Source organism: Marmota marmota, unplaced genomic scaffold (assembly GCF_001458135.2).
Source record: "Marmota marmota marmota unplaced genomic scaffold, marMar, whole genome shotgun sequence".
NCBI classification, from domain to species: domain Eukaryota; kingdom Metazoa; phylum Chordata; class Mammalia; order Rodentia; family Sciuridae; genus Marmota; species Marmota marmota.
Genome location: NW_026000037.1, coordinates 58,865,352 through 58,890,113, shown reverse-complemented (window position 1 = coordinate 58,890,113; position 24,762 = coordinate 58,865,352). Strand labels below are relative to the sequence as shown.

Sequence of the window (24,762 nt, the reverse complement as noted above, 5' to 3'; positions counted from 1 at the left end):
AGAAGAGCTAAACAAAAGAACATCTCAGATTTTAACTTGCTTTCTATTTATGGCCCCTTGCCAGAGACCTGGTCAACCAGAAGTGAGCTGCCACTGCATATATTATCCTGGGACAGCGTTCAACACATGCTATTATTGAGGGTCTCTGGTCAAATGGTTACATGGAGATGCTAATCCACTAATTTTTTTTTTTATTTGTAGACAAAATCCTAAGGACAAAAATCATTCTAAAAAGGAAAAATCTATGCATGTTTGATTGTAGTTTTGGCTGATTTCTTCTCACAGAATAGAATCCAAAAGGGCAAAAGAGTGACTTTTACAGTCTATTGAGACAAAGGTTAGAAACTAAATTCCCTAAGTAAAACTTAGCACAAATCCAAATAAAATATAGACATACTGTACTTTTCTGCCTTTTGCAGTAAATTTTACGGAACAAATTCCATTTACTTAAGACCTTTGGATCTGTGGGGTGAATCGCAATACAAATTCGAATACACTGTCATGAAAGCATGATTGCTATCATTTTCCCAAATTCTGAACCACCACATAACCCTTAAATGGTAGGAATCTGTGTTCCTCAGGTTAGGACACTCTAAATAAGTATAAAAGTATAATTCCACTTTCTACTATAATTTCCTTCATTCAAGAATGGAGAACTTTTTTCTGTTTATTTTTATCTAGTTCATAAGGTCATGGAACTGCTCTTTGGAATAAACTTGGCTGAACAAATCTTTCCTGGAAAATTCTGCCAACTAGTGAAAGTAAAAATCTAGATCCATTTTGCATGATATGACAGCTACTAACTACATGTGACTATTCAAATTTAACATTCAGTAATTCTGTCACAATAGCCATATTACAAGTGCTCAATGGCCACATGTGACTCTTGTCTACCATACTGGACAGTGTCATTCCAGAACATTTCCATTACTAAAGAAAGATGTGTTGGGCACTGTTGAACTAGACTACTTGAGATTTATCTATTCCAATGCAATAGACAGTGAACACACCCAGCCAACTTTCAATAAGTACTAGTAGATAGATAACGAGTAGGAAGAATGAACCAGGATCCAAGAGTCCTGGGTCCTGCCTCCAACATATCAACATATTTTTTGGCGGAAGTGCGGGGGGGGGGGGAGAAGGTATTTGGGGATTGGATTGAATCCAGGGATACTTTACCACTTAGCTACTTCCCCAGTGCTTTTTATTTTTATTTAAATTTGAGACAGTGTCTCATTAAGTTTCTGAGGCTGGCCTTAAACTTGTGATCCTCCCACTGTGGCCTCCCGAGTCTCTGGGATTACAGGTATATGCCACCACAGCCAGCAGCAACATTCTTAATATCCCTGATCTAAAAAATGAAAGTGAATGGATCAGCTGAAGACTTTTACATTCTAGCAAAATCCTAGGCAAAGCAGATAAAAGTAGAACTTCTCTGTTTAAAGTAGAGGTCTCTATCTGCTTAGTTTAGTTGTGCCACCCATGCAGAGGTACAAAACTCAAATTTAAAGACCACTGAACCAGAATCTTTTCGGACCATAATATTCTATGGCCTTAAAAATAAATAATTTAGTTTCATAAAGAATATAAAGTAATAAGAATTACTTTCATGTGGGGATTAGAGAAATTATCTGATAGAGTCCCCTTGAGGGTCTGGATACTTCAGAGCTTAAAACAAAAAACAAAACAAACAAACAAACAAAAAAACCCAATGAAATCACCAAAGTCCAATCTGCTTATTAAACAGCTGAGGCAAATCAGAGCCCCAGAGAGGTGAAATTATTTGCCCAGGATTATAATCACAGAGCATGGTCTCTTAACCCTCAACCCACTGCTTTGTCTCAGTGAGGATTAAAGACTGCCAATAAGATCTGCTCTGAAGATTGTCCTTGTGACCTCCTCAAAAAAAAAAACATAAGCCCACACCAAACCCCAAATTTAGTTTCTGAGATAATAATAATTGTCATGGCAACTCCTACATGGGCTGGCTATGTGTGCTAGAGAAACATACTGCCTGAGGTAAACATCAGGGATAAAACTAGCTAAAGTCCCATCAATAGGAGTCTTGGTATGAACTGATAAGTGGCATCAATCACATGTTAAGAGCACCTTAGAAAATTATCTTAGGCTGAACCAGGAAGTTACTTGGAAGAATAGAGCAAAAGAGAGATGCCTGACATTTGAAAGTAAACAAATCCTTGAAACCTTGTCCATTTACATTTTTGAGTCAAGGAAAGGAAAAGGAACCCTTTGATTCTAGAAGGTGATTAGTTCAGCCAAAACTCTCCAGACCAGATATGTTTAGGAATCCAGAATATGGGGCATTTTAGAAATGCACTATGCTGCATACATAATGCCACTGTAATAAAAATATTAATATTTCTGCAGTAAAACTGATGAATAAAGGACAAAGACTATACATGGCTTTTCTTCATATCATGTCAGGTTTTCCGGTAAATCAATCCTTAAAAACCTTTCCTGGAATCACAGATAAGGTACTAGAGACCTTTGATATTCACTGGGAATAATACAAAATCTATAGGTTGGTTTGTATCCAAGTCATATGCCCTTTTCATGATATAGATTGTTTATTGGTGGAGAGAAAGAGGGACAATATCATATGTATCATATATAGTCAAGAGACCAAATTCTAATGAGCATCACATTGAGCCCAGACCTCGCTTATGTTTGATGTAGGCTATGATGAACCCCTTTGAGATGGTGCTATTCATTCATTTCATGTTTTCTTTTTTTTAAATTTAATTTAATTTTTTTATTAGCTACACATGACATTACAATGCATTCATTTCATGTTTTCTATTTGTACTCTAGCTGCAAATGTAACCAACGCCAATGGCTGCCTTGAATTTTTTTTTTTTTTTAAATAAAAGTTGAAACTAGCTGGAATACAAAATCAGATTAATCTTATATCCAATAATTTATCTTAGATCCAGACTTTGATTTTATGTAAAGAAAATGCTAAAGTAGTAAAATTTAAATTTGTTATTTGCCAAATATGCTAAATTATATGCATGAGACAACAAAATGTATTATTTGAGAATCTTCTTGTGTGCTAGTCATTGTAAAATCCTCTCAAATTTACTATATGTTGGAAAAATTTCATCATAAAATGTTGGGAAAAAAGGAAGCAATGAAAGAGAAAAATAAGCCATACTCTGATATTAATTCACCCTTTTTAAAATGTGAAATAGTTTGTATCATGAAACTCAAATGCTAGATATGACTTACCTTCCATAGTAAAAACACTAATAGAGCAAGCATCAAAATCCCAGCAAGAATAGCAACAAGAATGATCCACCAAGGTACTCCGGAGTACTGAGCTGCAGTTTTTGAGGGAAACACAGTCACACGAACCTACAGTGTATAAAAGAAAGCAAACTGCTGTAAATTGGGGTGTGGGTTAATGCCAGGGGTCTATAGTTCTACTTCTGATTCTGAACATATTTTGAACAACAGTCTATGGACAGATAAGTTGACTTTCTGGTGAAGATCCTTTTTCTTAATGTAGTGGAATCACAATGCTCCAAGAGATATTCCCTGAAGATCTTTTCCCAGGGACTGGAAAAGGCTGGGCTATGCTCTAACAAAGTAGTTATTTCTTTGCCAACTTATCTTTTTTAAAAAATGTTTTTTTTAAGCAAAGGTAGAGAAACTAAAATGAACCATCATGTATTCATTGCCCTGTTTTAACAATTATCAATAAACAGCCAATCTTCTTTCAACTATACAACCTAGTATCTTTTTTTTTTTTTTTTGGTCTGGCTAGGTACAGAACCTTCCATTTGCTAGGCAAGTACTCTGACACTGAGCTACATCTCCGGATCTTAACTTGGTACCCTTTTGAAAAAGACCACTTTTTTTTTTTTTTAAGTACCCAAGACTGAACCCTGGGATGCTTAACCCCTGAGCCACATTCCCAGCCCTTTTTGAATTTTTTATTTTGAAACCTCGATAAATTGCTGAGGTTGGCTTTGAATTGTCTTGGCCTCCCAAATCCCTTGAATTACAGGTGAGCAGGTTCACACTTTCTTTTAGTTACCTTTTGGCAAGGAAAATAAAAGGGCCAGTTTTCACACAATTAACATACAAGCCTCAGATTTTAAAGATATAAAATACAAATAGAGATGGAACTGCATGAATAATAGACAGCATTTTATCTTTTTCCTATGATATTGAAATGAAAGGCCTTATAAACAATATGATTTCCTGAAATGGCTACAAAACTGTGTGAACAAGCTAGACCCTAGATTCATTCTGAAGCAGTTTAAACTCAACTTTTTATTTCTTTTTCGTTTTTTGGTAGTACTGTGGATTGAACCCAGGGGAGCTCTACCACTGAGCTACATCCTCAGACCTTTTTATATTTTATTTTGAGACAGGGTCTCGCTAAGTTGCTGAGGCTGGTCTTGCATTTACAATCCTCCTGCCTTAGTTTACTGAGGGCTGCGTCACCATACCTGGCTTAATCTCCGAACATTTGAGAGTTGGCAAACACTTATAAAAATAAACATAGTGTTTATCCAGAAACCTAAAGAGTTGTTTTTGGCAATTTTGCAACCACTCAGATGCGCTCATTCACATTTGTCCACTCTGTCTAAAGGAAGTCCAGTAGAATCCAAACGGATTTTATGATGCCAAGCACGATTTTTCAAAGCCTAGAAAAGACTGTGATTGCTACAATGATTAGAGAGCTGCTGGCTTAAAAGTTTCCAAACTAAGAGACTATAAAGCAAAGGGTAAACAAAACTCCAGGGAGTACTTAACTTGAAAGACACAGGCTTCAACCCTGAATACTGCTTGAACGTGTAATTATGTCTACACTGGGCTACAATATTTCTATAGTGTACTATAACTCATTTTTTAAAACCTCTTCATTAAAGTACTTCTTTTCCCACTTCTACTAGAAAACAGTTCATCAACCTCATGTGACTTACAGAAAATAAGTAAAAAAGTAGAACTGCTTTTAAGCACTTAATAAACAGGAGGTTACATCAGGTTAAACAGGAGGTTAAACAGGAGGTTACAGGAGTTTGCAGTCAACAGTCTACAATAGGCATAACACATTCACGAGCTGCCATTTTTCCTGGTGTGCCCTGAATGAATTTTCCCCCAAGCTTCCAGATCCAAGGTCACATCATGGCTCTTATGTCCCCTCCCCTCATCTCATAGGTGTCCGGCTTTAAGCCCAAACAACTCTTTTTTGAGATTGCTGGGTCCAGGTCAGGGGCATCAATACAGGGAAGAAAGAAGAAATGGGGGTACTTACTTTTACTTATCATATTTTCTGTTATATTTGGCAGCCAGGAAGCTTTGATATTCTCTACCTACTTCCTTAGGAATAAAGTGGAAATACACACCCCCCTAACAAACAATCCCTCCTTCCTTAGCCTGCTTCAATAATTCTCTCCTGGTTTAATCACCCAGATCATGAAATCCTTGACTGTATCTTTTTCAATTTTGCTTCTAGGATGCAGCACAGAGAAGGCAGATGTGTCCTTAACAGGTGCTTAACTGCATGGACTTAATTTAGTATATATTGGTAAAATATACTGGTAAGGCTGTAAGCCAACTACAACAAAACGATGACTTCCGCCAGCCTAGGCTGGACCTTATTTAACCTCGCTCCGTAAGTACCTAGCACAGGGAAGACACAGTGTGTCCTTGGGGCAAGATGATCAATGGATAGTCTCATTTATAAGAATAAATTCTCATAAATCTGAAGTGGATAGTGGGGATAGGTCTGTGGCAAGGGCATCAGCCTATGATAATTACATTGTGTACCAGTGCCTTTAAAACATCCCAGGATGGGAGAAACCATGTCCATCAATGGCTGCTGTCCAATAGGGTTAAACAAGATAATTTTTGGTTTTGTAGCCTGGGCCGAGATCCAGCAGAATCACTAAGCCCAGGTCTAGCCATTATTCCAACCAGAACTGAGAGACTTTAAATATTATAAAAACAAAACAAAACATTTCTCTGGGTATCAAAGAGTGAAGATTCAAGTCAGGACCTGGGCTAGCTACACATTTAAAGGACAGATGTGATTTGGAACAGGGAAGGTGAGAGGCCCGGTATCGTTTGTTTACTTTGTCAACTGAAGGGATTTTTTTGGCATGATAGTCACCCCAGCTGGGAATGGGAAGATGTGGGGAGCTGGCTGCAGGACTAAGTTAAGGGGAGACCAACTATGGGCTATGATCCCCAGCTCTGAGAAATTTTGTTTTGTCACTGTAATTGTTACTAATGAACAAGGATAGCTTAAGGCAAGTAGAAGTTACTGTAGAGTGTGATGTCTCCAAAAACAACTTCTCCCCTTCGGTGTCATTAAAATGTATGCATTTCCACTAGGGTGACCTACACATGTGAACCTTATCCATAAGGGGAAAGGGCTCAAGCCCTATTGATACTTTACATTCCACATTAGTGAGCAGTGCAAAGACTACACTAGCTTGCCAACTGCCAAAATACTTTTGCTGAATTACTCTATAATGTAATGCTCTCAATTCTTATTGAACATCAGAACAAGAAATCACCTGGTGAAGGGATTTTCTATCTTTTATAAGGCTCTCTATTAAAGATACTATCCACTCTTAGTGAATGTTCCTCATATAAGAACCCATCTTATAAAAGGTATATCTCAGGGCTGAGATTGTGGTTCAGTGGTAGAGTACTTGCCTAGCATGTGTGAGTCACTGGGTTTGATCCACATAAAAATAAATAAATAAAATAAAGGTATTGTGTCCATCTACTAAAAAAAAAATATATGTGTATATATATACATATATAAAAGATATATATCTCAAGGTCTTCTCTAAACTTAAAAGCAAAAAAGGAAATCTCATTCTCATGAAGAATGGAGTACTTACTATTATTATTTATTATTATTAGGTATCAGGGATTGAACCCAGGTGCACTTAACCACTGACCCACATCCCTAGCCCTTTTTTATATTTTATTTAGAGACAGGATCTTGCTAAGTTGCTTAGCTCCTTGATAAGTTGCTGAGGCTGGCTTTGAACTCACAATCCTCCTGTCTCAGCCTCCTGAGCCACCAGGATTATAGGCGTGTACCACCACGCCTGGCTGGGGGTACTTACTTTTACTTATAATATTTTCTGTTATATTTGGCAGCCAGGAAGCTCTGATACTCTCTACTACTTCCTTAGGAATGAAGTGGAAATACACACACCCTTAACAAACAATCCCTCCTTCCTTGGCCTGCTTCAACAATTTTCTCCTGGTTCGATCATCTGGATCATGAAATCCTTGACTCTGTATCTTATTCAATTTTGCTTCTAGGATGCAGCCCAGAGAAGGCACATGTGTCCTTAACAGGTGCTTAACTGCATGGACTTAATTTAGTTGTTAATATGGAACCATCTTATCTAGTTCAACTGTGTAATTTTGGCTCTGATTCTGTTATGACAGTACTAATATAAAAATAAAAATGTTTTATTGAAACATTTTGGGTAATAAAGAAAAGGCTTTTTCTTATTACTTTTTAAAATAGCATTAGAATAAAAGCAGTGAGAAATTGTTTTGATGTTAATGTCAAAAAGAAGACCAAATATACCACCTTTTATGCTTATCTCCAAAGAAAATAATCTTCAGACTAGAAAGGAGAGATGAAACCAAGATGAAGATGAAACTGCATCCCATAATAAGTAAGGGAATAAAGAAGGAAGTACAGTCTGACACTTGAATTAAGCTCAAATCTTCAGGCCCCAAAACTGCACCTTAAAATACTAAAGAAAAGTATAGGCATGATATCTGAGCTATTGTATCTCAGAAATCACAGAAAATAGGGGAGATATCAGAAGACTAGAGATGAGAAAAATGTCTCAATTTTCAAAAGAAATAGGCTTTAGATAAAAGAGACTAGTAATCTATTTACAAATCTACCAATTGTTCAACAAAGTAGTATCACGCCAAAACTCCACTTCTCATTGGAGTCTTCCAAGTCCTAAGAACAAAATTCCCAAGGCAGTCTCCTCCTCACTCATGACTCACCATCCAGACTGGACACCAGGTCCCCAATTCCATCACCTTGAAGACTCTTGAGACCTGAGACCTGGTCTCCACTCTACTTGCTGGTCATGTGACCTCAGAGGAGGAACAACTTTCCTTCAATTGTTTCTTTTCTGAATTTGAGATTTGAGGGCTTAATAGTGACCAAGTGTTACAGAGTCCAAGGACAGGAGCCCTGAAATCATTTATGAGTTTAATCCAGAACTCTTAAGTTACATCCTCCGAGTCTGCAACCTTGTTGTAAAATAAGCACAATGTCTACCTTGGTATTCTTCTGAAGTCTAAACAAATAAAGTATCTGGTACGTTATGGACATTTTATTAATGTCAGTCTCTTCCATCTTAAAGTCTTTACCTTTTTCCAGTTTATTAAAACTGGAAGAGTTATTAAACTCTTGTGATTCTTGGAGTTGCTGATTGTTGCAGGACACTAACAGTTGCCCTTGGTCAAAGATGCAGATGAAAAATTCTCAGGGGGAGTGTGGCTTATCTGAAAAGTCCTTTAAGATGCCTTATTGATGACAAGATGCAGAAAGGTAGGCTGGAGCAACTTGCAGAAATAACTGAAACCCAAGGTAACCATACGTCCTGGTGCACCTGTATCAGCCCTGGTTTATACCACTTGTTCCAGTGTCCTGCCCAGTTTAGCATTTTTCCAATATAAATGCATTCTGGTTTGGATGATAAATTATTAGGATATCCACTATATCTCAGAAGCCAGAATGATCAGGGGAGACTCACTAATATTTCAGCTAGCTAAATAACCAAAGCCAGAGCATTTCCATAAGCAAACCTGCAGACAAATGCAACAGTGGCAATTCATAATCTTCCTTTTTTTTTTTGGAGTCTTTTGCAAAGCATTCCCATTCATGATTCCCACCCTGGCACGTAGTCATTTATCTGGAGTCCTTGTGGATTCTGGACCCTCGACAAGGAACCCCCCTCACTAGTGGTTCACCACAGAATTCTGTTCCTTGCCCTGTTCAGTATTTTTATTAATTGCCTGAATGAAGACATAGCAGGCATGTTGCTCTTTTGTTTGTTTTTTAAAATTTTTAGTTGTCAATGGACCTTTATTTTATTTATTGATATGCGGTGCTGAGAATCAAACCTAGTGCCTCACACATGCTAGGCAAGCACCCTACCACTGAGCCACAACCCAGCCTGCCAGTTTATTTTTAATTTTTTTTTTTAGTTATACATGGGCACAACATCTTTATTTTGTTTATTTTTTTATGCAGAGGATCGAATCCAGTGCCTCACATACGTGAGGCATGCGCTCTGTCACTGAGCCACAACCCCAGCCCAGGTTTTTAAAAAAAAATTTTTTTTTTTGTAGTTGGACACAATACCTTTATTTTATTTATTTATTTTTTTATGTGGTGCTGAGTATTGAACCCAATACCTTGCATGTCTAGGCGAGCGCTCTACCCCACAACCCCAGCCCTCCCGCTCAGTTTTGAAAGACAGTTTCCAGGGATAGAAAGTTGAGACAGCAAATGAGCAAGATTCAAAATTACTTTACAAATTTAAACAATGGACCAGAAGCAAATCACATAAAATGTGAATACACATCTAAAGACGTGCATTTAGATTTGTTTCAAACTGCTCAGAGACAAGCTGCAGGAAACATAACTTAACAAATTCTGATGAAACCACCTGGAAATTTCAGAAGACTACAACATAAAAACTGCAGCTGCCAGAAATTCAAATACACTCCTCAGCAAAAGTATAAAAAATCACATTTTAGGCTGGACTGACAGAAGCATGGTATTGAGGTGCTGGGAGGTAAAGGTCCAGGGTAAGCTGAACAGAGTAGACCGCAGCTCAGCTGCCCTGTCCATGTGGGATCACACTGCCAACAAGGGTGGGCCAGGAAGGGGAAAGGCCAGGAACCCATCTGGCTGTGTCCTGCATGACTGAAGAACTGGGTGCATCTCTCTGACACAGAGTAAGAGACACCTGTCCAAGGAGGCAGGACAGTTGCCTTTAACTCTTGGAAAGGCTGTTAGATGGCTGGGATATAGAATTTATTCTAGACTTGTTTCAGGGGCAAAACTAATGCCTTATTTTACAACATTCAGTTTTGGACTCATATGAAGAGGTCTTTGCAAGTAACCACAACTGGCCACAGTTGGCACAGGTTCCAAGAAGGGCTGCAGCATCAGGAATGGTTTGCTATAGGGCTGCAAGTATACCCACCAGCCAAAGCTCTCAAATCTGCCACAGGTCCTGCTGAATGGTGGACCCTAGATTTACTTCAATGATTCTATTCAAATACAGGGTGGGGTGGCAGAACCTTAAGATTATATTGTTTTTCTCTTAATGGGTAACAGGGTTATAAGGGACATAAGACCAAAGAACGTGACCTCAGGCTGTGGGCTCTAAGCAGGAGTATAGCCGGGAGCATCTCACCTGGGTGCCTGCATTTGGCAGCTTGATATTCTCTGCGGCATCAGTCACATCAATAGAAGCTCGCACAAGAATGTCCAAGTAGTTCAGTTTGGAATATTCCTGATGGGAGACAGTGAACGTTATTAAAAAAGTGACAGATGTCCTAGGTGGTGGCAAATGACTTCCTGGGGACAACCTCATGGCAGGGGTATACCTCTAGAAATGTGCTGTTCCATAACCTTGAGCGCAAAACAAGGGAGGCCTTGCTGTCCAGCCCACGCAGAGGACACCTGATGTTCACACACCTCACGTTCACACTACAGTTCTAGAGCGGGAGGAGGACATGGTCAGAACCCACCATCCAGGAAAGCCCCTCCCCCATCCTCTGTCTTGTGTTCATAGTTCTGGAAAAACACTCACCAGGGTCTGGTATTTTCTTTCAGCAAATAGAGAAAATTTTCTGCTATCATCAATCTGTTTTTCAGCAATTGCCCGCTTTTTTCTTGAGTTGTGAGACTCCTAAAAAGAATTATATCCAAAGTAATTCCGCTTGCTGTAGTTGTTTTTCATTACTATGCAAACATCCCAAATAATGCTGAATTCATATAATCAACAATTAATATTCATCCCTCTCCCATCAAAGTGTAAAACCAGTGTTATGACCACCCTGACTTCAGTTCACTGATAGATTCATAGGACTATTTAAGTGTTTTATTCTTACTGTGACCTTTATACTCAGGGAAAGAGAAAGATGCTTCCTTTGTTCCTGTGTCCCTACCAAAATGTGAGCAAGTGGCACCAAACCATGTACCTACTGAGATCAGGGATCAGTCCTGTTGCTGTATCCCTGGCACCCAACTCAGTACCTAACATATGGTAGACAGCACATCTGGAATGACTACATGAAACTGAAGAACAGAAAAAGAAGCAAAAAGACCCATTATACGATCAATTCAGGAAAGATCCTGAAAAACTAAGCCAAGTTTTTAAAATTGATTTTCCTTATACAGGCTAGGTTTGCTTTATCTAAAATGCTTAAGACCAGAAGTGTTTCAGATTTGGGAGGAGTTTTTTGGATTTTGGAGCATTTTGGATTTTCAATTTTTGCATTAGGGATATTCAACCTGTAATAAAGAATAGGAATGATGGGCCATTTTGTTTTGATGAGTAAGGGAGTATGCTATCACTAAAAACACTGTAACTAAGAACATGGATCACACCCAGTCGCCCAAGAATTTAAAATGAAAGAAACAGGCAGCATTGACAATGCCAATCTTCATCAAGCTGGAACATAAACAGGCCAGTTATAATAGTGTGCAGCAGGAGAGAGAAGGGTAAAGAGGGGCAGGTTTTGATTTTAAAAAAAGAAAAAAGAAAAAGAAGCTTTCCAAGTCATTTGCTAAGGTGCCAGTATCTTTGGTGATGAGTTCCTAATGATCCTCCTTGGGGTTATACTTGCTGGTTCACTCCCCAGGAGTATGTCCTAATTCTCCTTATATCTCATTTTTGGGTTGTATTTAAAAAAAAAAAAGTCATTTGTCCCAATAAGCACTGCCTTACACACCATAATGGTAACTGGTCAGCAAAAATGCCTCAGCCTGATTTGGTTTCTAAACTATAAAAGAGAAATTGTGACAACCAAAGAAAAGTCAACGTGCCAGAATGCTAGTTTCTTAAGGAGAGTCATGATTTACCCCTAAAAAGTCAGCTTCTTTTATTTACAAACAGGGAGATGTTAGATAAACCCACCAACATACCTTTAGGTTCAGGAGGTTTATTTCACTTTGTGGCTCACACACTATCTTTTCCAATCCTTTGGATTCTACTTTCACCAAATAAAGCAACCATTTGCCATTGCTAATTTCTTTTGGCCACTGAATATTCAAGGTTGCCGTGCCGAGGTTTTTAAGAGGTTTACCTAAATTAATCACCTGTTGGAAAATAATACACATTATCTCAATGAAATCCTTTCAATGTAAAATTAAGTAGCACCTCCTATTGCCAGAGGAAAAAAATGGTAAAATATCTGTCATAACATAATAAGGCTCCAAAAATGGACTATGGATAGGGTGTGCAAAATGCAGATTTGTGCTTAAACATTACTGTGTCAACAGTTGGGGAGAAAAGGTCAAAGAGATTGCTAATTTAATCCAGGATCAACTGTTGTCTACAACAGCATCAGTGGTATTTATCTGCCATGTCCTCAACAAGCCTAGGGTAAAGGTCTGTGTGCATTTGTGGACTTCTTTCCCAGCCATACCTGCATGGAGATCATAAGCACCTCCAGTTTCTGTCTCAATTATTTATGTAAGGCTAAGAGAAACCAGTGGAGAATTCACTCTCTTCATCCTGCCAGGGTGGGCTCATTCTTGCTATTCCAGACTTTCACCTCAACAATCACTGTGTTTTCAGGAATGTGATTTGAGCCACACAGATAAAAACCCATGTTTGAGTCATGAATGGATTTCATATTATGTGTTTATGTTCATGCAACTGGACATAGAGTCACTGTGACTGCCTACTTTGAAATGGTTCAGAGATAACCATTAGCCTTCCTTATTGGCATATGCCAAATCTACTAAACTTGCCATCACAAAATTGGGCTTGTAAGACATAAGCAAACATTAACATTCATTCATCCATGAGCAATAAGAAAGATGCCCTGATCAGGGAGGAATAAATAAATTATAACATTCTATAAGATGAACTACTTTGAGATTTTTCTTTTTTTGCAGGGAGGGGGATACCAGGGATTGAACCCAGAGTTGTTTAACCAGAGCCACATCCCCAGTCTTTTATTTATTTAATGTCCCCTCAACTTTTTTTTTTTTTTTATAAAGATAGAGTGAGAGAGGGAGGGAGAGAGAGAGAGAATTTTTTAATATTTATTTTTTAGTTTTCGGCGGACACAACATCTTTGTATGTGGTGCTGAGGATCGAACCCGGGCCGCACGCATGCCAGGCGAGCGCGATACCGCTTGAGCCACATCCCCAGCCCAACTTTTTTTTTTTTTAAAGAGAGAGAGAGAGAGAGAGGAGAGAGAGAGAGAATTTTTTTAATATTTATTTTTCAGTTTTCAGTGGACACAATATCTTATTTTTATGTGGTGCTTAGGATCAAACCCAGCGCCCCTCGCATGCCAGGTGAGCGCGTTACCACTTGAGCCACATCCCTAGCCCCAACTTTTTTTTTGAGACAGGGTCTCACTAAGGCTTTAGGGTCTTGATAAATTGCTGGGGCTGGTCTTGAACTTGTCCTCCTGCCTCAGCCTCCCAAGTTGCTATAATTATAGGTATGCGCCACAATGCCCAGCTGAGGTTTTTGTTTTACAGACTCTGGGGAAAATAAAGTTTTACTTTATACCACATATTAAAATTCTCTAGTCAACTCAGGAGGCTGAGGCAGGAGGACTGCAAGTTCAAAACCACCTCAGCAACTTAATTAGGCCCTAAGCAACTCAGTAAGACCTTTTCTCTAAATAAAAAATATATAAAAGGGCTGGGGATGTGGCTCAGTGGTTAAATGCCCCTGGGTTGAATCCCTCCACCCCCATACCAAACAAACAAAAAAACAAACTCTCTAAAAAGAAAAAGACTAAACTGTACTGGATTCTGAGCCAAAGGCCTATGGTGAGTGACAGTTGTTTGCCGTTCTGGAGGATGAAGTTTTTACTGTAAGCCAGTTTGCTGTTTAAAAACTGGCAAGCTCATTGTTTATCTGAGTATTTATTATTATTTATTAAAATTACATATTCAAGACCACATCTAGGATATGTTAGTTCTAGTTCAAGAAAAGGCCCAAATGCTCCAACTTACCCTGAATTCATACTCTATCAAACTTCCTACTTCATCTTCAGATTTCATAGCTTGCTCCCCGACAACTGTACCTCCAAAATACACCTGGGAAGGTTTAGCAACTCTGTTAAATTAAAAAACACCAGTTTTAGTAAGGATTGTAAATGGTTCTTTCAAACATTGATTTGTTATGCTAAACACAAACACTTACCCAGAGACCGATAAAAGCAGTTCAATAACCACTTTTGCTTTAGCTGTAATTGAAGCCAAATTATCTTGATTGCTCGTTCTGAAAATGAAAAGGAAACAATAGGGTTTTATTTTAACAGTCAGTTTTCTCATTTCAATTATACTTCTTTTATGGCTTAGATCAGTGCCAATTCATTGACAGCCAGGGTTTTCATAAAATAATTCTGAATGGGAAGGTTGAAATAAACTTACGTCTCCAACTGCAGGTTAATGTCCAGATCTGTGGTGTCAAAGGTGACCTCAGTTGTACTTAAAATCAAGTAAAAAGTAACCTAAAAAAATAAATAGCTATTAACACAGGCCAAGCATATGGGCACTTAAATGGTATTTAGAACTGTAAAATGCAATATATAAAGGCATCACGTACACTGGAATTTCTTTTAAAAGGATTTCCGAGCTCACAGTCAGCTTGGGAACCATTCTGGTTGGCAACACAACTCAACTGTTTCTCCTGTAACAGAAAAATGCCCCAGGTCACAGCAGGATCCTGTGCCCCATGGTGTTGATTTTTCCCTCTCAGCTAGTCTCAGAAAATACTTACAGGGAAAGCCCTCAGCTCTCTATAAGCAGAATAGGTCAAAGTGTCCGGAAACGTTGCAATGAGTTTGGCTTCGTGGGCATCATCACCATCTTTTGTGGGATCTCTTGGGTTGGAAGGGCTATTTGTCACTGTTATTTCCAAAGCAATATCTTTCTGATCTTTTAAAACTAGCTCTGGTATGCCTTTTTGACTATTAAAAAAACAACAACAAAAAAGAGAAAGTCATCAATACACACACAGTAACTCTCATTTTTCTTTTGTGGTGCTGAAAATGGAACAAACCCAGGCTTGTGCATGCTAACCGAGATCTCTACCACCAAATCCCAGCCCCGGCCTTTTAGTAACCTCCCCCTTATTTATTTATTTAGTTGTTGATGGACATTTATTTTATTCAGTTATTTATATGTAGTGCTGAGAATCAAACCCAGTGCCTCACACATTCTAGGCAAGTGCTCTACCATGAACCACAACCCCAGCCCCTCAGTAACCCTTTCTTAACAAAGGCCACCTAGAAGCCAGAGTCACTTTTGCTAGTACTATAGGGCGATTCTTACATTGGAAGGTAAGAAAATTTGTCTTGATTTCCTTCTCGGGTACAAAATTTATATTCTAGTTTAAGGTTGCTGTTACATACGTTGTCGTCTCCACATCCCTCTTTTAAGAAGTGCACCTGTAGGAAAAGAAAGCCAGACAGGCATCTAAAACAGTTCCCATACAATCCATTTGCCTGAGTGCTGACGACCATGACAGAATTCAAACACACCTTGCTATATACTCAATTCCTGCTTGGTCCTTTACCAAAACACTGGCCAGGCGGGCGGGCAGGCAGCCTGGAGCAGCAGAGTGTGGGCAGTGAGTGGAACCACAGAAAACCTGGCTGGGCCACTTAGCTGTGTGGCTTGAGGCCAATACCGAACCTTTCAGAATCGAAGTTTTATAATGGGTCCACTGAAGACACTACCACCCTGTGTTCTAGCCCACGTGTAGGAAGAATTATCAAAAACAATGATGGTGCCAGCTAACACATCGTTTATATATTTAAACTCAATTCTCACAATAGATCACTGAGGAAGAAAAGGTCCCAGTATCATGAGCTCCGCAGTGGAGATGAGGGAAGAGAGTTTAAGGTTAGGAAGGCAAGTGGCAGGGTTTCTAGCACAGTGTTTGATAATGAATTCAATAATCACACTGCTCCATAAGCAGGAGAACTGTCTTCTTTCCTTTATATTTAACAGAACTACGGATCTGGGAATATACACAAGAAATACTTGCTGATAACAAGCAATAAAGTCAAAGCACACAAATTATTCAAAAGTATAAGCCCTAGCAAACAGATTCCACCTCATGAGGATCCCATGAGGTGTCCATCGAGCCATATAATGTATATTTTTCTTTCTAAGATGACCTAGGTTGCATTAGGCCCTAACTGATTACTTCATTGTGAGTACTTCTTTGCCTTGCATAATTTTGATATTCCTTAATTTTGATGTTCTAACAGTACTTTGTTTTCTGTCTTACTTTTCCCAATGGTAAAACCCAATGAGTTTTTCTTTCTACACACAGCTACAAGAGAAAAGATCTTCGAACATAAGCTGTCAATGCCAGTCTCAAAAAATTATAGTGGCCCCAAATCATGAAGACAAATACTCTCTGGCCTCAAATTATATTTCACAAGTTTCTCTATTCATTGCTAATTTGGGAAACAAGTCTTTTGAGACCAACTTTGTATATATTAAAAAAGGATATAAATACAAAGGAGGGGCTTTTAAAAGCCATCCAGGGTTCCATTGCATTTAGCATCATGAAAATGGCAACAACACTGGCAAAGCCATAGTCAGGGAGACTTACATCTGTGTGGGCCATCTTGGGTTCGTTTGAATTCAAGATTGGAAGAACTTCTGGTAGTGAATTCACTCGCCTGCGAGAGCTGGGCTCCTGGATCTCCACGGAAGCAGTTATGGGGATGGGGCGCAGTTTGTCTCTGATGTTTTCCTGCAAAGTGCGCAGCGATAAAGCTAACCATGGTGAAAACGCAAGAGGGGAACTCCTCCTAAATGATGACTGTGTGTTGATTAACAGGCTGCTAGAATCAATTTCAAAAAAGCTATGTGTGTGGCCATAAAACCCAATTGCTCCCCTCTGTAAGAGCCAAAGTGACCATCACAGTCCCCACCTGCAGCCAGAGGGTTTCCTCCATGCAAATCCGCTGCTTCTGCCTGTTCAGAGTCAGTTCTTGAGTGTACTTGGGCTCAGTAGCTTGGTTTCGAAACTGAACTCTGGATGACAGCCCAGATTTCCTTCTTTCTTTTTCAGCTTCCAGGGTGCCCACAATTGCTAGAGAAAGTTAACAAAATGACATTAACTTAAAGCATGCTCATGTACCATCCGGCTGCAAGGGGGTTGACCTCCTTTTAAAATATTTTAATTCCTCATAACGGTTTTTCTCAGTGTCTTTGCTGCTCTCCATATTTCCTGGTCAGGTACATTTCAAAGATGTGTGATGTTTAGAATCAAACTGTCTTTTCCTTCCCCCTGCTGTCAGCAATGTCTTGAAGTTAAATTTCCATTGGGCCACCTGGGGGAGCTCCAGAATAAGTCAAAACCTTCCTGCAGCAGCGACCAAGAATCAATCACTTGTGGATGGATTTTGGGAACCTACAGAGTAGATAACCAAACACACCCCAAACTCCCTCTGGACTCTTTCCCTTCAAAGTGTTTGTGCTTCAAGGACCTCGGGGGGCCTTTGCTATTCAAAAAAGGTCTCTGGGAAGCAGCATCTCCTGCCAGCTCAACCGGAACCTGCATTTTAACAGCATCCCCAGGTGATCTTATACATATTCAAGTTTAAGAAGTGCTGATAAAGAACAGTTGTCTAAACAAAAAAATAACATGTATTAGACATAAGAGGTCTTGAGAGTCAGATGAGAACTTTCATTAAAAAAAAAAAAGGGAAAAAAAAAGATGCTAAGTGATGTTTCTTGCAGAGGCTGCTGGAGGGCCTGTTTGTCAACAAAATGCAAATGGATTCCAATCTTAGCAGTCTAGGACGGCCTGCCCTCTACCAATGGAACTAAGAGGCAAGCCAGGATTTGGATGATCAAAATCTCATTTCTGGACTTCAGAATGCATTTTTCATCAAGTCACTGGATGTAGCTGCTAACTATGTTTTTCAGGGCTCAGTACTTAAATTACTTAATTCATTAAGCACTCACTAACCACTGGCAGGGAAAGCAAATCACGGGGTGCAAAGGGCTGCGGAAGGAGAAGGCCGCAGAGGGAAACACTCTACCATAGAAAATAAAGGAATATTCCAATACTCATGCAGGGCTAGGAGCCATCTTTTTAAAAATTTTTTAAATTTTAATTTTTTGGTAACAGGGATGAAACACAGAGGACCTTTGCCCTACCCAGTCCTTTTATTTTTTTGGGAAAAAGTCTTACTAAATAGCCCAGGCTGGTCTTGAACTTGTGATCTTCCTGCTCAGTCTTCTGAGTTGCTGGGATTACAGGTGTGCATCACAATGCCCAGCATGGAAGAAACCTTTACGAAAGCATCTATTTTAATAGTCTCTTTGGTAGATGAAGAAAAGGAGGCTGGGGTCATGTAGTGAGGGACAGAGGCATCATCAGCTCTAAGTCTCTAATATAAACACAAGAGATGGCAGCTTTATCTAGCCACTTAGATGCCCAGGTTTCAACTGTCCCTAGACCTCTGCATGGGTCCCATCCCTTCCTCTGCTGGCTGCATTCCCTCCTTTCCCACCATCCCTGGCCTAACCCTACTCCTCCTTCAGATCTCAGACTGGACATCACTTCCTCCAATTAGTCTGTGCTGGCCTCTCCTACACCACCCCAGAATGCTCCATGTCTCCAGTCCTGCTGCCCACTTCACTGAGATTGCCGGATTGTCTTCTGCAGCAGGGCCAAGCTCACCACTGCATTCCAAGCAACTAGCACAACACCCAATAGAAAAATTATCTGCAGAACAGGTGAAGAGGAGTGAGAGGAACTGCCCCCGCATCTACACACACAGTGACTTATTCTTATGCTGAAATGATTGATAGCTATTCAGATATGTAAGGCCAAAATTTAGAAACACTGACAGTTTTAATAGTCATTTCTGTGTCTATCTGAAATATTCTTAAATGTCACAGCTGCCAAATGGAAGGCTCCTCCATTTTAGGCCCTCCGTAGCCCTGACACCATCCATTTATCAGTGACCTGCTACCTTCACAATGAACCAGTCGGCTCACATGCCGACTGCCCGCTCGGCAAAAGCACAGGAGGGTGTGGGTGCATTAAAATCATTTATCTACCAAACTCACTCTGACCCTCTCTAGCCCTCTAAACTGTCCACGTCATCTTAAAATCCCTTCATGTCACTTTTGCTGACTTTTTGAGGGGGGAGCCAAGTAGAATGCTCATTAAAGTTCAATTATGAATATCTGTATGTATGGGACACTGCATCTGAGCGTTTAATATCCTGGTCAAACAATAAGCTCACATTTTGGGATATTGGGAGAAGATTCTAGATGTATTGAGTTATGCAGCTTTGTGCAAGCCCTATTTAGCCGCTTCTAATACTATGGAAGTACAAGCTATGAAAAATAGTGTGCTCTGAATGCCTTCAAAGAAAAAAGTTCCAACATAATGAGACATCAATAAGCACCTGGTTAATGGGACAGTCAAAGCAAACACATGGCATCAAATGTTGCATTGAAGCTAGGAGAAAGCTTGTGATTTCTCTTATACAAAAGATTAATTTGGAAGAAGGAGAGCTCTGATGAGGTTTCATATTTGTTAGTGAAACAGAATGGCATGAAAAAAATGGCAATCAGCATGGAATAAAAAATGTTTCCCCATTTCCTCTCCCCATCCAAGAATCACTTGCTTCTCGTCTCTCGAATCCATGTCAAACAAAGGAAAAAGGCCTATTTTCCAGGAAGTGTAAGATAAGTAAGTTAAGGTACTGTATTTGGGTAAAATAACACCAACGAGGATGAGAGGATGAGAGATCCAGAGGAGACATGGTATATGTCGTCCTGTCATTAAAAGCGGTGCAGCCAAGGCTGGCTGCCCCAGAGAGCAGAGAGTTCCCCTGCACACTGGGATACATCACACCAAAGCCCTTCTCACAGTTCTGCCAGTTCCCCTTCAGAGACAAGACAGCAGGAGACAGCCCAGTAGAAAGGGAGATGGGGAAACTACCTGGGGATAGATTAAAATCTGGAAGGAAGAAGGCTAACTAGGCCTACAACAACGAGAAGTGGGTAAAGACAGACATTTAAAAACCTGCTATAAACAATATGTTTATTTAAACTGTTACTTCTCATAATTTATTAAATGTTCCCGCTTTCTTACTGGGTGTATTCAATACTGTTACATGAAACGTTATATGAAGTTAAATTAGAATGAAAAGTACCCCTAAGAATACAGTTGTGACCTGGTGTGGTGGCACACACTGTAATCCCAGTGACTCAGGAGGCTGAGGCAAAAGGATCACAAGTTTGAGGTCAGCTTCAGCAACTTGGGTCCTAAACAGCTTAGCAAGACCCTGTCTCAAAAATAAAAAATAAAGAGGTTGGGGGCTGTGGCTCAATGGTAGAATGCTTGCCTAGCATGTGTGAGGTACTGGGTTTGAACCTCAGCACCACATAAATAAAATAAAGGAATCCCATCCATCTACAACTAAAAAAATGTATTTTAAAAAAAATTTTAAATAAAAAATAAAAAGGGCTGGGGATGTGGCTTAGAGGTTAAGCACCCCTGGGTTCAACCCCCAGTACCAAGAAAGAAAGCAGTAATGATCTGTGTAAGATTTACCACTGTGTATCCTAGTCCCCCAGTGTGGTTATTTTCTTCTATTTCAAAGAACCACCTTAGTTTATTTGAATTAAATTCTGGTACATTAGAAGGGACATTTTTTTTTTTTTTTTTTTTTAGTTGTTAATGATCTTCATTTATTTAATTATATGTGGCACTGAGAATCAAGCCCAGGGCCTCACACATGCTAGGTAAGCACTCTACCACTAAGCCACAACCTCAGCCCAGGGGACATCTTTTTAAATAAAGAAAAGAGTAATATTTTCAATAACAAAAAGAAGCTTCAAGCTAGGTATAGTGTTGCATGCCTCTAATCCCAGTTTAGGAGGCTGATGTAGGAGGATCCCAAGTTCAAAGCCAGCCTCAGCAACTTAGCAAAGACCTATGCAACTTAGTGAGACACTGTCTCTAAATAAAATACAAAAAAAGGGCTGGTAACATTCCATTGTGTATATATACCAGTTTCTTTATCCATTCATCTATTTAAGAGCATCTAGGTTGGTTCCACAGGTTGGCTATTGTGAACTGAGCTGCTATAAACATTGATGTGGCTGTGTCACTATAGTGTGCTAATTTTAAGTTCTTTGGGTATAGACTGAGCAGTGGAATAGCTGGGTCAAATGGTGGTTCTTGCACTTTTGGTGCTTGTATTCTTGATAACTGCCATTCTGCCTGGCATGAGATAAAATCTTAGAGTAGTTTTGATTTGCATTTCTCTAATTACTAGAGATGTGGAACATTTTTTCATATATTTGTTGACCGATTGTATATCTTCTGAGAAGCATCTGTTCAGTTCCTAGGCCCATTTATTGATAGGGTTGTTTGTGTTTTTTTGGTGTTAAGTTTTTTGAGTTCTTTGTATATCCTAGAGATTAGTGCTCTATCTGATGTGTGTGTGCTACAAATTTCTTCCCAAAATGTTGGCTTTCTCTTCACCTCATTGATTATTTCTTTTGCTGAGAGGAAACTTTTTAGTTTGAATCCATCCCATTTATTAATTCTTGATTTTATTTCTTGTGCTTTAGGAGTCTTCTATACACATGATGGAACATTACTCAGCATTAAAGAGAATAAAATTATGGCATTTTCAGGTAAATGGATGGAGTTGGAGAATACCATGCTAAGTGAAGTAAGACAATCCCAAAAAACAAAGACCAAATGTGCTCTCTGATAAGTGGATGCTGATCCATAAGGGGCATAATGGGGGGCACGGTAAGAATGGAGGAACTTTGATTGGGCAAAGGGGAGGGAAGGTAGGGGAAGGGGAATGGGAGCAGGAGAAAAGGTGAAATGCGATGGACATCATTCCCCAGTACATTTATGACTGCACATATGGTGCGATGCTACATTGTACACAACCAGAGAAATGAAAAGTTGCATTGCATTGTGTACTATGAATCAAAATGCATTCTGATGTCATATATACCTAATTAGAATAAATAAAGGAATAAATTTAATTTTTTTAAGGGCTAGGGATGTGGCTCAGTGGTTAAGTGCCTCTGGGTTCAATCCCCAGTACCAAATAAATAAATAAATATATTAAAAAAAAAAACAACAACCAAAAACAACAAAAAAAGAAGCTTCAGAGAATTCATTGCTCAAGGCAGGGAAAAAGATATGAGAACAGATTGACCCTGTCCTTCCCAAAGCCTCCCTTGGTGGTATCCATATTACAGAACACTGAGCTGAGATGGAAATTCCCTCATGCTTTTTCTCTTTGGAAAAAGAACTCCCCCCAACTCCCTGTGGTACTAGGCATTAAACCTAGGCACTCATAAATGCTAGGCAAGCACTGGGCTACACCCCCAGCCCATTTTATTTTTATTTTGAGACAGGCTCTTGCTAAATTGCCAAGGCTGGCCTCGAACTTGCGGTCCTTCTGTCTCAGCCTTCCAAGTAGCTGGGATTACAGGTAAGAGCCATCACACTGGCAGAAAAGTATTTTCTTTAAATTCCCATGCCTTTGCCTCAACTCTAAAGCTGGGTCAGGTGGCTCAAAACTATAGGTGTTGCTGTTACTAAAACATACCAGAGAAGACCTTAGCTACCATTGGTATTTTAGAGCATAATTAGCCAGGTCAAAATTTGTGGCAAAAATCCTATTTTGGATTACAAAGAAAGGAGGCAGAATACTACAAAGCCTTTATCACATTTTGGCAGTGGGGAGTGGGTATCAGGAATTGAACTCAGGGGCACTTGACTACTGAGCCACATCCTCAGCCCTATTTTGTATTTTATTTAGAGACAGGGGCTCACTGAGTTTCTTAGTGCCTCTGTGCTTTTGCCGAGGCTGGCTTTGAACTCGTGATCCTCCTGTCTCAGCCTCCCAAGCTGCTGGGATTACTGTGCCCAGCCCTTTATCACATTTTCATTTGGTTACCATCACTCCAGGCACTGGTGCCTAATAGAGGCATTGCTTTTAACTGATAGAAAATAAAAATTCAGAGGTTAGGGCACTTGCCCTGGACTGTGGGGTCAGGGACACTGCTAAAACTAGAAGCAAGCCTCAGTCTCTTCACCCCTCCCTACCAGCAGGGGCTGCCCTTGAGAATACAACTTGGGTGTCCCAGCCTCAAAGCCCCTGAGAGGGGACCTTGAAGGAGCAACGAAGCCACACCCTGCTCCGGCTCCTTAGCCCCTTTCCACAACCACCGCCCACCACCTCACAACCACAAAACCAATTTTCCACATTGCTTTTCAAAGACAGAAACGGAGGAAACCGTTGTGGTAGCAAATAAGTATTTTTCCAAGGCATTCTGTCTCAAACCATCTGCTTTGGAAAATTCAAATGGGGACCAAATGCAGAGTTTTTCCTGCCTCACTGAGCTGCATCCTCTTGATTAAAAGGGGAAACCACAAAAACACTTAATTCTTTAAGCAAGAATTTATGGACCCACTTTCGACAGTGCAGTTTTGTTTTTCTGTGATGTTTGTAGAATTTTCAATCTGGCAGAGAGAGAATATATATTTTTTTAATGTACTAGGTACTTACATATTGAAGGATTATAACCAGCGGGTTTGGCAGTATATTCAAAACAGGCTTTAACCTTGAGGCTGTATGAAATCAAACACGTATTTCTTAAAAGATGTATTGCTGAAGTAGGAAAAAAAACAACACTCTCCCCAGCTCTCCAATCCCCCCGCTGCCCACTGATGAGTAAAATGTCATATATTCACTGGACAGATTGCTCTTTTCTTTGCCCAGCATGCCCTTAATCTTCCCTGTGGCTCCCCAGGGCGACAGGGTCACCAGAGGAAACTGAGCCAGGCTTCTTGGAACCCGGAATAACTCTCACCATATTCCACTTGGCGCACCACATGCTGTTTTTTGGCGGAGGTCAATTCTGCTAGGAGTTACTGTGATAGTTTTCGCAATGTTAATCACAGGCCGGGACCTGAAGACAAAGGAGTGAAAAACAGCTCAGCCTTTGTTACCTTGAATATGAGATTCATTCACATAGTACATGGCCTTTTCAGCTGTCCTGGTACATCTTAAAACCCACAGCAGAAATTTGCACATGTGACTCCCTCATCATCATCAAAGCAATAACTGTTGATATAAATGTATATCACTTGAAGGATACAATATTTAAAATTATACAGTATTTAAAATTTACAAACTTATGAGTAATACATACAACATGTAAGTTTCACAGTCTTGGCACAAATATCATGCCTCTGATATACCCAAACCCCCTAACAGTCTATGGGTTTGTTACAAATATTATCTAATATTAAATATTAAAAAGTTTCAATTAAATGGGAGCTTTTTATGCTTATTGTCCTGTACACTACTTTGCCTAATTCACTGACATCTTCAAGGTCTTCTCAAATGTATACACTGAGATCTCATTCATATTTTTCCACAACTAATGGCTACACTGTGTCAATGCAGTGTTCTTTATTTAATCA

At 39.6% G+C, this 24,762-nt stretch overlaps 1 protein-coding gene across 3 annotated transcripts in view; it reads right to left on the bottom strand.

Annotated features, from left to right (window-relative positions):
* Itga6 (integrin subunit alpha 6) overlaps window positions 1–24,762 on the bottom strand; it is a 79,402-nt gene that overhangs the window by 4,743 nt on the left and 49,897 nt on the right. For all 3 annotated transcript variants that reach the window (XM_048812486.1, XM_015479321.2, XM_015479320.2), the window contains 15 exons: window positions 24,147–24,245; window positions 23,843–23,904; window positions 17,201–17,361; window positions 16,876–17,019; window positions 15,582–15,697; window positions 15,028–15,217; window positions 14,854–14,937; window positions 14,679–14,758; window positions 14,449–14,526; window positions 14,259–14,361; window positions 12,200–12,373; window positions 10,863–10,961; window positions 10,657–10,767; window positions 10,464–10,562; window positions 3,250–3,375 (listed from right to left, as the gene is read on the bottom strand). In XM_048812486.1, coding sequence (XP_048668443.1) covers window positions 3,250–3,375; window positions 10,464–10,562; window positions 10,657–10,767; window positions 10,863–10,961; window positions 12,200–12,373; window positions 14,259–14,361; window positions 14,449–14,526; window positions 14,679–14,758; window positions 14,854–14,937; window positions 15,028–15,217; window positions 15,582–15,697; window positions 16,876–17,019; window positions 17,201–17,361; window positions 23,843–23,904; window positions 24,147–24,245 — 1,726 coding nt within the window. The remainder of the gene's footprint in view (window positions 1–3,249; window positions 3,376–10,463; window positions 10,563–10,656; window positions 10,768–10,862; window positions 10,962–12,199; window positions 12,374–14,258; window positions 14,362–14,448; window positions 14,527–14,678; window positions 14,759–14,853; window positions 14,938–15,027; window positions 15,218–15,581; window positions 15,698–16,875; window positions 17,020–17,200; window positions 17,362–23,842; window positions 23,905–24,146; window positions 24,246–24,762) is intronic.